Source organism: Emydura macquarii, unplaced genomic scaffold (assembly GCF_026122565.2).
Source record: "Emydura macquarii macquarii isolate MOO-44397 ecotype Brisbane River unplaced genomic scaffold, CSIRO-AGI_Emac_v2 contig_2768, whole genome shotgun sequence".
Lineage (NCBI taxonomy): Eukaryota > Metazoa > Chordata > Testudines > Chelidae > Emydura > Emydura macquarii.
This window is the reverse complement of record NW_027132905.1, coordinates 28,859,646-28,875,644: the sequence shown is the minus strand read 5'-3', so window position 1 is coordinate 28,875,644 and position 15,999 is coordinate 28,859,646. Positions and strand designations below refer to the sequence as shown.

The window sequence follows — 15,999 nt, the reverse complement described above, 5'->3', positions numbered from 1 at the left end:
GGCCCAACAGATACAGAGTAACCTGAGGGTCCCCTGCCTCCTGAAGTGTCTCTGTCCTTCCGATGGGACTCTGCATTTCCTATCTCATTCTGACTGCTGTGCATCACAGCCCTGCCTCCCTCAGGTCTCCGAGATCAGAGAAAAGAGCAGACCCCCTAAGGGGGACATGAAGCATGACCCCAATTTGGCTTCTCCTCTCCTGGTCTGTCTGCCCAGGAGCAATAAGCGGGAAGCTTGGCTTGGTGGCCTGCAGAGGGGAAGACCACAGCCCTTGGCTTCAGAGCTAGTTTCTGCTAGCTGGGAGCAGAGTCAGCCAGGAGAAGCTATGAAGCAGGGAGGAGGCCTACAAGTGGCTGTATGGTAGCCCTCCTGGCTCCCTGCCTTGCCAATGCTCCCCATTCCCCTCAGTCCCTGGGGCAGACATCTGTGCTCTCTGGCAGTGGGCCCTCTCCCAGTCCAGGGTCTTCACCTGCCCCTAGCCATGTCAGCCTGTCTCAGGTCTGGTGATGGATGAAGTCCTCTTCGTTGCTGCTTTCTCCTCACCACATCAATCTCTCAACCCAATGCTGCGGGGAGGCCACCTTCCCATCCGCCCGTCTCAGCCTCTCTGGGGCCCAGCAGGATGACACCTGCTGCTGGGGTGTGAGAGATCTAACCCCACCACTTTTCTCCTGTTTCAGGTATCATTTCAACACCATCACCAGTCCCTGCAGGCCAGAACCACAGCGCAGGTAAAGTCAGGCAAAGGGGAAGAGCCTGAGGGACACTATGGACTGGTAGCCCATGTGGCACTGGATGCCAGCAGAGCCCGCAGAGCAGTGGTGAAGGGAGCATCCTGGCTGGCTTGTCTGGTAACTGGCCTGTGTTAGGCAATTGCGTAGCCTGTTGTGCAGCTTTTGCTGGGCAGCCAAGCAAAAACAGAAGCCATTTAGCAGGCATGGTTTCTCAGGTGGATCTTCATTAGGGAGGCAGTAAGGGAGGCTGTGTGCTGTGGCCTGGGTTTCCAATTGAGCGCCTAGCTTTGGTGCAGGTCTTGCTTTCATTGCTTACCTTCTCCTCCCCCAGGATGTAGTCATTTTCTCCACCTGTGGTTTCATTGTATGTATTGACTGTGAGTTCTTCGGGGCAGGGACTGCGTGCGTGCCAGAGGGACACAGTGCCCAAAGGTGCCTGTCCCTGATATCTGGCCTGGACCTCTATGTGATACTGCAATAGAAATAACGATAGCAATGACCTCCTTCATTAGAAGAGGCTTCCTTGCACCACGCTGACTTTAAAAAAATGAAGGTCTAGATACACACACGTCACATTTTCATTCAAACAAGTGATTAACATATTGTGGTGCTTGACACTCACTAGCCAATCTTCACAACACCCTTGGGCTGTCATCTCCATTTTACTGTGAGGAACAATGGAGCAGTGACTTAGTGTGAGAGCTGGGACTAAACCCAGCTCTCCCATCTCCCAGTCCCAGGTTTAATCCATTAGCCCTTGCAGATACTGCTGGTGGAGAGTTCCTGTGTCTATTTCCAGGGAAGCAGCTATCAAATCACAGAAGCAGAATGATGGAAAGGACTGAAACAATGGATTTTAAAACAAAAAGTGCTCCCTTACCTTATTTTTCTTCTCTGCCTGTTGGTTCCACTGAAACTGGCTCAAGGAGCCTGCTGGAGGTGGCTAGAAGCAAAGAGACAGGAGACAGACTGTCAACAGAAAACTACAAGTTTGTTCGCAAATATACTAAACCAATATAGTGAGCGAGTCTGAATTCTTCCTATTTTGGGTCCACATGTTTCCTGTCAGGGTAGATTCCTCTGGAAATGTACAGCACATTTTGTTTGAAAAAATCTTTTAAAAACATAATTTCCCTCAAAACAAGTGAACACAACATGATCCTGAATCAATCCCCTAGCTCTGAACATCCCTGATATCTGAGACAGCTTGAATCTGAAACCAGATCTTAACTTCACAACTGGCTCCTATTTCTACAATGGGCCAGACTATAATAATATAGCCCTTATACAACACTGCATCTTTAGCTCTCAAAGTGCTTTACAGAGAAGGTCAGTATCATTATTGCCATTTTACAGATGGGGAAACTGAGGAACAGAGAAGGAAGTGACTTGTCCAAGATCACACAGAAGGCCATTGACCAAGATGGGAATGGAACTCAGGTCTCCTGACCTCTACTTCAGTGTCTTATCCACTAGGTCACATTACCTAAAAACTCTCAAACTCTGAGAAAGTTTTACTTCAGATTTTAGAGCTAGTGGGCTTTTCAAAAGCACCACATGACTTAGGAGCACTGAAAATCAAAATGTGTGTTCCTAAGTTACTAAGACCTGGTCTATGCTCAAAAGCTGCACCAACAAAATTCTACTTTGTTCGGTAGACACAGGTGTGTATCTGCTCAACTGTGCGTTTACTCTCCTGTCTGTCTCCTACCAAAATAACCCTTCATTCTTGTGAAATAGCCATTTCCCTTTTCAGTGGTCAGTATCCTAACCTATCTGGTCTACAGTATCCTAACCAGTGTAGACCAGGCCCCAATCTGCTATGCTGTATTTTGAACCCATTGCCCCTTGTCCTGCCCTCTGTGGCAAGAGAGAACAACTTTTCTCCCTCTTTTTTTATGGTAGCCTTTCAAGTATTTGAAGACTGCTATCATGTATCCCTTAATCTCCTCTTTTCCAGACTAAATATACCCTGTTCCTTCAGCCTTTGCTCCTATGGCTTGCATTCCATCCGTTTGATCATCTTTGTCACTTGCTTCTGGACCCTTTCCAGTTTCGCTACATCCTTCCTGTACATTAGTGACCAAAAATGGACACAGTACTTCAGCTGAGGCCTAACCAGCACAGAGGAGAGTGCTGAGTCTTTAGTTTAACGTCTCAAACAGGGTCTCAGGCAAGCTAATGCGTGCCACAGATGGCTTATTGGCAAGCAATCTGGTTTTTGGCGTGGGGATGAGGAAGAGACAGTGCTTAATTTGTAATGAAAGCTGTGCTGGGGCTCAAGCAATTAGGTGCTGGAGCTCAAACAATTTTTTTTACTTTCATAATTGAAACAGCAAGCCCAGATGTGCCGGGGCTATGAACTGCCAAGCCTAGAGGTGCGGGGGCTCAACCTTGGCACAAATTAAGCACTGGGAAGAGAGTTTGTGGTTACATTTGGGTTGGGGGAAAAAATCATTTGAGAGAATGCAGTAACAACTGCAGGGTTTTTTCCAGCTTGCAATGTTATCTTGTGAGCTAAATCTTGCGGGAAGGTTTTAGTGAAAGTGGCAATTTCCACAAGGAGATTTAAAAAACAAATTGCAGCCTCCCTATAGATGATTCGTCTGCGCTGACATTCATTGTCTGGTGCATCTTCAGAGCATGTTCTCCCACACTGGAGCTTTCAGGGTCTGCTAATTTCTTCACAACCTTGGCATTTAGCATGGTGGGGTGGGGGCTGTGGCACTGCAAATAGTCAAGAAACGCTTTGGTGTGGAGGGTTGTGGCTGCTGGGCTGCTGAAGGGGTGGAATTTTCAAAAGCACCTCAATTGACTTATGATCACGGGGCCCCTGGAAGGTCAACGGGACTTGTGCTCTTAGTCACATACACTTATGAAAATCCCCCAAGGCGTTTTATTTGTAAGCTGTCACACAGCCAGCATTAAATTTGAGCCTTCTGATCAGTCAGTAGCGCAAACATCCTTGGCAAACAGCCTAGGTGAGTTTCTGATCAGTCACATGGGAATATTTAATTCCCTGCCTCCCCGTGGTTTCTGTCGAACTTTGAAGCATGAAACCGGGGGTAGGTATGGGTACAACCACAGTAGGGGGTTTTGTTTGGTGGGGAAGGTGCTAAGCCCAAAAACAAAGCCCTTTTTCACTGGTGCCATTGTAGTTAGGGAAAACCAACATTTCCCTCCATGTTGTTCTATATATTGACAAGTCTCATGTCCTGTTTTCTTTGTCCAGATCCAGGGTCCAGGAAAGTTGGGAGCCCCACACTTTCACCAGTTCCAGGTGCTGTGTCCACTTACATAACAACTTTTAATTTAAACAAGAATTCATTGAAATTGAACTATTTTGTTTACACAGTTCAGCTGCTCTAAATGTAGTCCTAACTTGAAATTCTTCTATCTGCAACAGCTGGAATAAATTGGGGTGTCATCCCAGCAGTCAACAGACCTGGTAACAAAATCCAACCAATACACCCTGACTGGACTATGTCTGAATGTGAAAAGAATGACCTAACTTTGAGAGTAAAATGCCCCCTGTAATGTCTTGGAAATATCCTTCCTATGCTTCTGACATAGGGCCTAATCCTGCAGTCTCTTCTGAGCAAGACTCCTGTAGACTTCAATGAGAGTTTCTCCTGAGTAAAGGCTCAACCCAGTTCCCACGGAAGTCAGTAGAAAGATTCCAATTAACTTCAGTGGGAGTTGGACTGAGCCATAAATCCTGACTGCAGGATTTGGACTCAAGACAATGGGAACAACCAAAATTCCCATTATGGGTTACGGCTGTAAATTAGTTCTATTGATGTAGATGTCTGTGCTCAGTAAAGCTAATTGTTCTTTAGGTTATCACAGAGTTCAGCATTAATTTGAATCCTACTTTATGTAAAAGCTCAATGCAACTTCAACTATGGAGTCACATAGTTTCCATAATTCTGGGCTTTTGGTGTTGTGGGCTCTAGCATGTCCCAAATACTAAGTACCCAAGCCAGGCTCAGCAGGCAGAGTAGCAAAGAAAGTCCTATAAGTCAGTTGTCTAGTTGTCAGTTCGTACAGGCAACCCGGCCGGCTCCGGATGTCCCCGTGGTATAAATTGTGCCGCCGAAATTTGTGCAACGGCGGGCAAGATTCGGCAGAGAGCACTGCTCCCCCTTTTTTTTTCTCGAGCACCACTTGGGTCTGGACTAGCGATACTTGACGTGATCCGACTGGTACTGGGGAAAAAAGGGTTGAGAGCCGCTGAACTAGAAGATGCAGTATTTCTGCACAAGGCAAACAACTTGATGTCTAACAGAACCATTGCACAACAACATCTACCATCTGTATAATCCCACTACCTCCAGCATGGTTCTATTCTGGGAGGCAGCTATTGAAGGCTGGTTGAAAACTTCTGTCGAAAGGAGGTTTGGGGCGGCGGGGGGGTGCTGTTGGAAAACAGGTTTTGTTTACTTTGAAATTTTCCATAGGTCAGTTGGCATAAAATTTTTTGCTTTTCCATAGTGACCTAAATATTTCCATTCAAACTGACATTTTATTTCAACTGAAAATGTCAACATTTTTCATTTCAGCACTTCCAAATGGAAGTTTTTCAGAATTTTTCATTTCGTGAAAATGTTTGATACTTCGCTTTTTTGTCCCAACTTGGACAAAAACAAATGTTGAAATATTAGAATGTTCCACAGGACAAAAATTCCATTTTCTGACCAGCTCCATTGGTTTCCACTTGGAAAATTTGTTTGAGCTCCAGTTTAGAAGCCCAAAGACGGTCCTAGAACTCTTTGTGCTACATATCCTGGATTTTACATTGCTGTGTCTCAAAGCCATTGCCATAAGCAGAGGCAGAGAGCTGTGCCAGGAGCTAAACAGCATGTCTGATAGAATTATTGATAATTCCCATATACGCTCTGAAAAGCCTGAAAACACAACAGAAGTTTCACTTCCTTGGGATGAACTGTTCAGGCATGAAGGGAGGTTGACTGAGCTAGGCAGGAAAGCTGGTCCTCTGAGACACATGCTAGTTTTGTGACTAAAGCACACAAATGGGAATCAGGAAGTGGTTCTTGCCGCAGATATCATACCATAAATACCTCAGCCTCTCTTTGTCAACTGTAAAATGGGGCTAATGCTTCCAGGGAGGTTGTGAGCATTCAATCATTCATATAGATCTTTTGATGAAAGGAAGCACAGAAGTGCAAAATATGGTCCTGTTCTCACTGAGGCTAACGGGAATTTTGCCATTGATTTCGCTGGGAGCAGCTCAGTCTCTCTTGTTCTCTTTAGTAAGGCTAAACACTCTTTGGGGGAATGGAGGCACCTTGTTAATGTGGCCTTGGAATTGCATTCTGCCCAGATTCTGAGTGAAAGTCTTTAGATAAAACTACCTTTTCCACAGGCACTTCAAAACCAGTGACCTCTACAAAAGCCTTCTCTAACCAGAGCACAGGACCTGCACCTTCCCTCCCAGACCCTGCCCTGAATGAGGAGAAATCAGCCCTGACGATGGCAGCGTTTGGTAAGAGTGTGTCTTTTGATGATGTGGAGACTGAGCTCGGTGATGCAGTTGGTTTCCACAGAGCTGCCACCTTTGGAGACCTAGGTCCAAAGCCTGTGTCACCTGGAGGAGCAGATCAGCTGGCTCAGTAGCTTTCCTTCTCAGTGTGTGTGATCCAGGAGATTTAGAGTGCAAGAAAAACAACCAAAATGGCTTTACATAACCAGGAAACAACCTGGGTAAAACCCCAGCCCTGTGGTGTTCTACCTGCCTCAGGCTGCTTCCTTCTTCTTTGCATAGCAAGGGGCTGCATTTAGAGCAGCCTCTCTTCTCTCTGAGAGCCTGATTGGATCAGTCCTAGACTTGTTAATTTACCCTGTACACACGTGATTTAACTCCCTGTTTGCTGGAAACGAGGTAGGTCCTCTGTGCTTGTCACAGCCTGCCTTATGCCACATGCAGAGATGGGGCAAAGAGGCGCTGAAGCTCACCCCCAAAAAATAGTGTTAATGATCATGATCCACTTTAAGACACTTTTCATCAGGCCTCCCTCTGATCCCCAAATAAAAGTGTCCAGTGACAAGTGAAAATGAATTTGGTGGCCTCCACTGACCCATACCAGGGGAAGAGCAAAAATCATCTGTTCCTTTATAGTGAATTGTAGGAAATCCTGGCTCATGAGTGGCTGAAAAGTCATGTGATGATTCAGTACATTTCTATTGTTTATGTCCACAGAGGTGAGAAATATGTCTGGAGCACTATTAACCAATCAGGTCTTGTATGCAAATGAACACATTGTGATTTGCCACATACAATTGTTGTTTATCTCTCAGTCAGCTAGATGTCATATTCAAATGTATGTTTGGTGATTGGCTTATCGGAGGTGAAGGACTGATTATTCAGGGTCTCTAAATTTTGTCTCCCCTTTACAATATCCATTTAGAAGATACCTACTAAAGAGACTTCCAAATAGTCTCAACCAGAACTATTGGGCCACATTCATTGACTTCAACCCTGGTAGAATTATACCAGGAATAAACTCGGCTTTTTGAGTTAGTTAAATTTTCACTGGAAGTCAAGATGTTTTGTCCTTTGAGGAAAATACCAGCTAAGACAAAAGAGTGAGAGGTTTCTTATTCTAGTCAATATTACCTCTCTAGTCAATACATTTTGATGCTCATTACAACAGAAATAAAAATCTGCTTAATATTTTCCCTTAAGAACACAATCCAAGTCCCATAGACATCAACAGAGCTAACTGATTGACTTCAGTCGGATTTAGACTGGTCCCCAAAGATAAAGCCATTACATATCATTGACTAATGACTCTTTTCTCCATTGCTCAGGTGTCATCAGCTTCATAGTCATTCTGGTAGTTGTTGTTATCTTCCTGGTCTGCGTGGTCAGTTTGAGATTCAAGTGTAACCGTTCCAAAGATGCAGAAGGTATTTGTACATGCTTGTTTGGTTACAGTCATTCCAGCAGTGCTATAGCGGGATTGTGTCTAAAGCAAAATGGCATTTCTGGTCTACATCCCTATTTTCAGTCACAGATGACTTCAGAACTGGGCCCATGTAATTTTGGTATAAAAATTCTTTGCAGGCTTAAACTTTCTATGTTTGATCTCATCCTGGGATTATTCCTTTCCCTATCTCCCCTCACCCCCCACAAATTAGCAAACTGAGTAGAGGGGGAGATGAATGATTTTAAGATGCTTTTATTAAAAATGTTATTGTCTTTTAAAACCAAATGTAGTGCAGTGGAGAGTAGTCATTTTTGCCTATGTAAATAAAATAATCCAGTGTGATCATATACTGAAAGACCAAGGGCAGAGATAATTTTGCTGGAGCTGCCTCTATTCAATTTGCAGATTTTCCTAAATTTAAACCCCTCGCTCCACATTGCATTTTAACACAGATTTTTGCACTGAATGTGTGGTGAGATTTCCTGGTGAAGCCTATTTCCAGCTCAAGTACTTTCCACTAGAGGGCAAACCAGCTCTATAAACTGACATGACACTTGAAGTTTGCCAAAAGGCTTAAAAGAAACAAGCAATGTAAACCTCAGCACCGTATTCAGCTCACTCAGCTTTGTACAGCCAGGTTGGAGACATTTTCTCTAATCAGGACTACAATACCCAGCAGAGGCTTTAAATTCCATTGATTGCCATTTACGATACTACCAGGAACATTCTAAATAAATCTCGCTTTGCTCATTGATGGAATTTTTTTTTTTCACGCAGCACCAACTTTTTGTTTTTTAAACAGATAAACAGAAACCAGAATCCATGGTATCTGAAAGGTAAGGCTGCTGGGCAATCACGGCTTTCTTCATGGACCATTACGAAGGAGCAGGATTATTATCATTTATTCATATTGCTGTAGTACCTTCAAGCCCCAGGCATGGACTAGGACTGATCTCCTCCTTTTCAAAACTCATTCTGGCAAGGAGAGGGAAATGTTTAGTGTACCTGGGGTGCAGGGGAATGTCATGAGATTTCTTTGGGATAGGTAAAAGTGACACTGAGCTTGATCTTGCCACCAATGGAGTTAATGGGAAAAACTGGATCTCTAGCCATGTATCTGGGTACCTAATTTCAGAGGTGCATTGAAGTCAGTGGTGGCACAGCACCTTCAGAAAATCAGCCTACTTAGACTTAGGTACCTAACTATGTACTTAGATGCCTAAATTTAGGCCCCCAAATTTGAAACTGTCTTCAGTGAGACAGGAGAGAGACAGTTTATGACGCACACTCCATTACCACAGCATTTGAGCACCTCTCACTCTTTAGTGTATTTATTTCCACTTTATAGATAAGAGACTGAAGGGCTAAAGGTCTTGCCCAAGGTCACACAGAGTAGAGCAGGGAATTAGGTCTCCTCAGTCATAGGCTAGTGCACTAACCATGGGATCACCCTTCTCTAAACTGTCTGACAATCAAATATGAATCAACAGAGTAAAGGTAAAGGACACCTCTGCCTGACTCACTTTTTTCACACTCCTCCATAACAGACTATAGTAATACCTCCAAAGGCTGCTGCTACGTTAAAACAATATGTTCCAGGGGCTTCTTTGTACAACAGAACCATTACATGGTGATTGTCAAAGCCCTGGAGGCTGAACTCTGTGCAGCCCCAGAATGGACACAGCATGAGCAACAGTCAGTGCAAGACTCCCCATGCCTAGCAATGTGTTTCAACCATGATCTGAAGGACCATATAGTGAACTGGTAATTCAGGATCTCTACCCATTGTGTCCTTGGCCTCTTCACAGAGTCTGCCAAAAAACGGTGCTGATTGTGTTGACAGTTTTGTTACATGAACATTTATCTACTTAGGAATTGGTCTGAAACCACAACTCCTTTCCTAGAAACACCAGATGAGAAGAACTTTCATTTATACCAGTAGAGATGGGTCCAAACCAGAACAATAATTCCAAGTTCAGATCCAAATTCCATAGCACAGTCCTCTCACTAATCCAATTTGGATCAATTAATCCAGAAGCCAACTACCCATAACCATGGGGAGTGCCGGATCCAGATTTGAATTCTATAGCTTGGGCTTCTCTCTCTTAATGGATTGGAAATGAACCAGCAACCAAGTGAGGGAAAGCTCCACAATCTAGTCCTGGTCTACTGAGCCATACTTCTCCCTAGCCTTGTGTGATTGTGATGAGAATCCTCTCCTCTTATGACAGCTGCTCTAATTTTCCAAAGACAGTAATTGGCCTGCACCTTCTCTTGTTTGGCAGTTGCTCTGCTGCTACAGCCAAGAAGAACAGCATCACTTTGATCTCCATGAAGAACTTAAGCACGAACAACAGTATGAGTTACCCCGCTTCAGAAAAGGTTTTTCTTTCTAGCCTCGCATTTTATAGAATTGCTTAGGGTTTCTTTTCTCTCCTTGGGGAGAAAATCCCCTTGCGATATTCCCCTTGCTTTCTGAGTCTGCTGGAAAGGTGGTAATAAACAGGTTCAGGCAAACTTCCGAAGGTCTGAATTGGTTCAGATTTGGGATGGGAGAATTGTGGTGCTTATCCAAAGCTTACCTGAATTATCTGATCTTTGAAAACCCTTTGGAATGTACTGTCCGTCTTTGTGTGTACGAGTGAGGGAGACATTGCCATCTAGAGACCAGCTGACAACAGGCTGGATAGGGACTACCACTATGGGCTAAAGAAACTCTTCTTTAGCTCAAGTGGTAAAGACCTGTGATTAAGAGATCAGGGACCAATGTTCTCTTCCTCCCAGCTCCTGCTGTATGTATGATGCATTGTAATTGGTACTGGTGTTTGAACTACATGGTTTCATTAACATTATCTCCCTCCCCAATAGCTGGTCCATCACCTTCCTAGGGGTTACTATTTTACACCTCATCAAGCATTTTGATTTGGGATTGTTGGAGGGATGAGAGTTCAAATGGCTCTCTCACGGTTAGTTCCTGGGGACACTTTGCTTGATTTCTTTTGCGTGCCAAGCAAGCTGGCTGATGCATCATTTTGGTTCTTTTGTAGGTGTTATGAAGACTGTGATATGACAGAAGCCATGAAGAAACACTACTAGCTAATCAGCACTGACTTTCTATTGTGCCCAGAGGAGGCATTTCCTTTATAAATTATGACATCCTTTCCAATCAATACATATACTCTAAAATCAAGCACAGTAACCCCAGCTGGGTTATAAGAGTTTTCTCCAGCTGAAGCCAGCCTCTCACAATGTTTGGTGTTCTAACTATATTTTTGATAAGCACACACATTTTCAGTGTGTTCTGGCAGCTCCTAGAGGGAGGAGAGCCAAACAACCTACAACTTCACCAATGACACAAATCGTTTCCTTAATGACCCTTTGGAGTCCATGCCAAACAATCATTGGCTTGTCCCATTGCTGATCACAAAAGAGTTCAGCTTTGCCCTGAAAGGCAAGATCCAAAACCCCCTGAAACAAACAGACTCCCATTAACTTCAGCAGGCATGAATCAGGCCTGAAGTCAGTGGGACTTCAGCAAATGCTTAAGTGCTTTGCTGAATCGAGATATAATTGCTGAACATCCCTCTCTGTGCCTCAGTTTTCCCATCTGAAGCAGGCATGATATTTACCTACCTCCCAAGAGTGTTGGGAGGCTACATTAATTAATGCGTGGAAAGCAGTTGGAGATCCATGAATAAAAGCTGCTGGAGAAGTGCAAAGTATTTTTATTATCATTACTACTAACTAAACTTCAGCCAGGCAGATCAGCATGTTCCTTCATGTTCCTTCCTCCATCCAACAGTATGCTCCCTTCAGGGAATATCTACAACCCTTAGTTGATGGCAACTGTGATATGATGCTTCCAACAGGTCTGTGCTGTGATTCCTTCTGAATGGGGACAGCAAGTAGAAGTGCAGTGAGCTGCTTCTCTTCTATTGCAGCAATGTCTGTCAGATAAAATGGTTCAATCACTTGGAATAACAGAAGTAAAATCGTTTTAACACAATGCAGCTATTTCTTTTCTGCCAGTCTTTGGTTCCTTTAGTCAAACTAAGCTCCAATGAGCCACCATGCATAAAGCTATGTCTGCACTTAAAATGCTACAGTGTAACCCTTCAGTGTAGACATTCATGACAACAACCCCCTGTAGTTAATCCACCTCCAGGAGAGGCAATAGCTAGATCAACAGAAGAATTTTCCCATCCTAGTGCTTTCTACAGTGGGGTTAGGTCAGCTCAACCAAGTCACTCAGGGGTGTGGATTTTTCACACCCTCGAGCAACATAGCTTGGTCAACCTAACTTTTCAGTGTAGACCAGCACTAAGGCAGAGACACCCTGGCACATAAGCACTGTACACTGGTGGCCCTGGGACAAAATCAGCCACACCCAGGTCCATTTTAGCCCTTTCTTCGGGACTCTGTTTATTCTTCAGTACACAAAAGAAAATGTGGAACAATGACACAAGCAACAGTCCTGTTCCTGACTGAGACTGGCCTCCAGTAGCTAAAGGGTCTAATCTCCCCCAACTTTGGAGGTCTGCTCGCCCCTCAGGGCCTTCTGCTGCAGCCACCAGAAAGTGTACACTCAACTTGCTCCTTCACAGAATTGGGGACCTCATTTATATCCTGCAGCTGGGAATCAGACCCAGACATCAGCTGCTGTCTAGCTGGGTCAGCTGATCCCCAGCTCCTGCCTGCCAGGCTTCCCTCCAGAACAGGACAAGGTGTTCCCTGGCCCAAAAAAGAACAAACTGCCCTGTTACAGCCCCTATACAACACTTAACAGGAAACTTCAATAGAAATTCTCTGCCTAGGCAGAGAAGGTTGTGCTCATCACCATGATGTCTGAGTACTGTAACCTCAAGCTTAACCCGTTTGCCAACCTGTCTGTGGCCAGACCACCTCCAGGGTTCTGAACTTTCAAAGAGCTGACCCTTCCACACTGCAGCCACTCGGTACCAGCACTAGGTCATCAGAAAGGTGTCCTGGATCAGTACAGGCCCTCCTTTGTTACGGCATTCCAGTCTCACTGCCTCTGGGCCGAGCCCTCTACATATCACCTTCTTTCCACTCCTCCCTCTCCCCCCCCCCAGAGAGAGCTGCTCTCGTCAGCGCAAGAGATTTGTGCCAGTTTCCCAAACCCAGGTGTGGTGGTGCTTTCACCCTGGGCTAGTTAGCTTGGCCAGGCTAAAGACTAAAGTGTAGTGAGGCTTTCACTTGGGCTGACCACCACCCAACTTTGCAAGGGGGATGCAGGCTAAACCACTCAAGTGCTGATAGTTCTCCCATTCATTCCCACAATTCTCCCCAGGTGCCCAGAAGGACAGACAAGTTCTCCCACAATCTACTGGAAAAGAATCATAGAGCAGCTCATTTTCCTGCAGCACAAAGAACCATGTGCTGTGCCCCCAGCAAGTCTTACTACACATGTAGTAAACTGCAGACGAGTGAGGATGCAATAGCTTAAGTATGGCTTGGCAGTGTGGTTGTTCACACCCAGGCTAGGCTAACCCAGGTGGCCAGATCCGGATGCCAACCACTCAAGTTAAATCTGCAGTGAAGACACACCTAGCTAGCTGAGATTCCCAAGGCCACCTAGAGAACCCATCTGGACCCTCAGTTTCCATTTGATTGTAATGGAAATTCCAAATCCTTAGGTAGCTTTGAAAATCTCAGTCACTATATTTTGCAATGTAACATCCTAAATCATTAATTCCAAGATTTATAACTGTACATTCCTCTCTGCTCAGCCCACTCATGACTCGCTCTAACTTGCTCCATAGCCTGAAGGAACAGACTTTTAAAAATGCCTTATTTAACATGCTGCACAACATGCAGATATTGACTTCCCTTGAGGTGAACATCAAGATGTATTGACCTTTAAGATAAACACTGATGGTGGTGAAAGAAAAATAAATCTCACTTTCACTGACAGAGTCAATATATATATTGTTACATATACTCCATCGCACCAATCAATCAGGCACAATCATTTAATTTCATAGGGTGATTTAAGGATGTATTCAGGGGATTGCAGGATTGAAACAGGCTCATGGCAATTACTGACCTGCAGCTAGGTTTTACAGAAGATAATAAAGTGTATGGAATAATAAATACAACATTTTCACAAGTAACTATTGATTGAGTTTCTAAATATCATTTTTATCATTTAAATGTGTGTGAAAGGTGGACTGAAAAGGATGTTTTTAAAATAATCTGCCAAAGGCTTCTGTAAAATTACAGAAGGGAAAAATGTATAGATTAGAGCTGACTGGAAAACAGAATTTCTGTCCCACTGAAAATTCCGTCTGTCTCACTCTGAACCAGTCTTCCTCTCTGAACAGACACCAGTCTGTTGTGAGTGGACCCAAGGGCTGGATTCCATGTGCTCCTAATCTAATTGGGTCTGGGCAGAGCGGGGTCATTATTCCTAGCTCTGGATCACTCCGGCACATTCTCAGGTGCAGACCCCATGTCTGCCACCCTTTGTTGGGATGCAGATTCTGCTGCCCACCTGCCTTAGATCCTATCTCTGTAGTTCACCTTAAAAATTAAATGTACAAAAATAGAGTAAAAATAGTTGCAATGTTGACTAATCTAAGGAGGGTCAAATTCTAAGACTTCTCCTTCTAGCCCGTAAACCATGTGCACCTCTGAAAAACTGTCACTTCATCCTAACTGTCCCTAGGATCCTACGGCCCCTTCTCTCTCTATCTCTAAACTCATTGGACACACAGTCTACAACTGATGAACTCACACCCTCTTCCCCAACTCTGTCTTGGATCCCTTCCAATCTGTCTCCTGACATCTCCACTTTACGGAAACTACTCTCAGTAGGGTCTCTAATAACCTCTTTATGGCCACATCTCAGGCTCTATCCTCTGTTTTCACCTTCACCAGTGCTCTGCTCTCCGCTGCTGCTTTTGACATGGTCATTTATTCCCTTCTTGGCATCCTACCCTCAATGGACTTTCAAGATGCTGTTTTCTCCTCCTACCTCTTTGACTTGTCTTTCAGCATATTTTCAGCTTCCTATATACTCCCCTAATACTATTTGGTCATGTAACTAAGCAGTACAGTTGCTCAAACAAAAGTGTGGAATGAGACAATGCAGGTTGTGAGGGAAGATGGTCCCTAGGGGAGTCTCTGTCTCAGGAAGTGGTCCACAATCGGAACAAGTTTGACAATCACAGAATTGGACTATCCAGCCTGCAGGAACTGATGGGGCCATCAGACTGCAACCGGGGCTGTTACTGCAAACTCCTCTCCGGGCTCATTAACACTCACTTAGTTCCCTTCAGGCTGTACAAAATGCAGCTGCCAAAATGATCTTCCTAATATGTCAATCTCTTTGGATCTCATCACTTTTCCACTACATCAGAATCAAGCAAATTGTTGCTTGCCCCTCTCCACTTATCGGGCCTTGTTTCTTATTGTGATGCTCCCCACCTCCTTCACTCTGCCAGTGATAACAGCTTTGTTGCCCTGTTTAGTTGAATCTCCCACAACTTTCTCTGCATTTTCTTCCACACCATCCCTACATACGGAATGTCCTTCCCAAGCTGATACACCAGGACACTATCCTTTCACAAGTTGGCCTCATATCTGGGTTTAAGCTGGCTGGTACTGTTTCTGGATGGTTTACCCCTGTCCAGGACTGATATAAAACCAGACGTGGTTTTGTCCAGTATCATGCCCAGGGGACACCATTTTGCAGAGCATGCAGCTCTGCCCCATCAGCATGCCATGTGCTAGGTCATGCAGGCTGGGGGAGGGTGTTCTCCTCCATGCAGCATGACTCCACACGCACCATGTGTGAGAGGTCGCACTGGTGGGGGTGGGATCATGCCAGTCAGGACAACCAAGGGAATATCCTTTATTCAGGGGAGACATCAGTGGCCACCCTACCCTTTCATCATTTAGATCCTTCAAGATCCACTTTTGCCATGAAGACAGTTTATGCACCTCCCTACCCCAAAAGCAAACAGCTCTACCAATATGTTCCAGCCATTGTCCTGACCACTGCGCTTGTCACCTGTAACTCCTCTGCCCGCCCTTTGTCTTTCAGGACAAGCTATTTAGACAAAGGACTGCGGCTTTCTAGGCCTTGTTTGGCAAGCACCCTGCACATTGCGGGCACATTGCACACTGCATATTGGTGCTGCCTCTGAGCCCAGCCCTACAAGACTAAACCACAGGGCCCAGTGCCTAGCGCGCCATGGGCCACTCCCGAATAACCAGCAGGAGGCCACCCTGTTGAGTTGCCCCAAAGGCCGCAGGCCCGTCTCAGTGCTCCCAACACCGTGGGCCAGCCT

At 44.9% G+C, this 15,999-nt stretch overlaps 1 protein-coding gene across 2 annotated transcripts in view; it reads left to right on the top strand.

The window, feature by feature from the left end:
• The window catches only part of ECSCR (endothelial cell surface expressed chemotaxis and apoptosis regulator), a 33,269-nt gene extending 21,965 nt beyond the window's left edge, over positions 1 to 11,304 (top strand). For both annotated transcript variants that reach the window (XM_067566812.1, XM_067566813.1), the window contains exons 4-10: positions 681 to 731; positions 3,967 to 4,014; positions 6,121 to 6,240; positions 7,566 to 7,664; positions 8,487 to 8,520; positions 9,970 to 10,066; positions 10,732 to 11,304. In XM_067566812.1, coding sequence (XP_067422913.1) covers positions 681 to 731; positions 3,967 to 4,014; positions 6,121 to 6,240; positions 7,566 to 7,664; positions 8,487 to 8,520; positions 9,970 to 10,066; positions 10,732 to 10,740 — 458 coding nt within the window. In that variant the 3' untranslated portion in view covers positions 10,741 to 11,304. The remainder of the gene's footprint in view (positions 1 to 680; positions 732 to 3,966; positions 4,015 to 6,120; positions 6,241 to 7,565; positions 7,665 to 8,486; positions 8,521 to 9,969; positions 10,067 to 10,731) is intronic.
• The last annotated feature ends 4,695 nt before the right edge of the window (positions 11,305 to 15,999 follow it).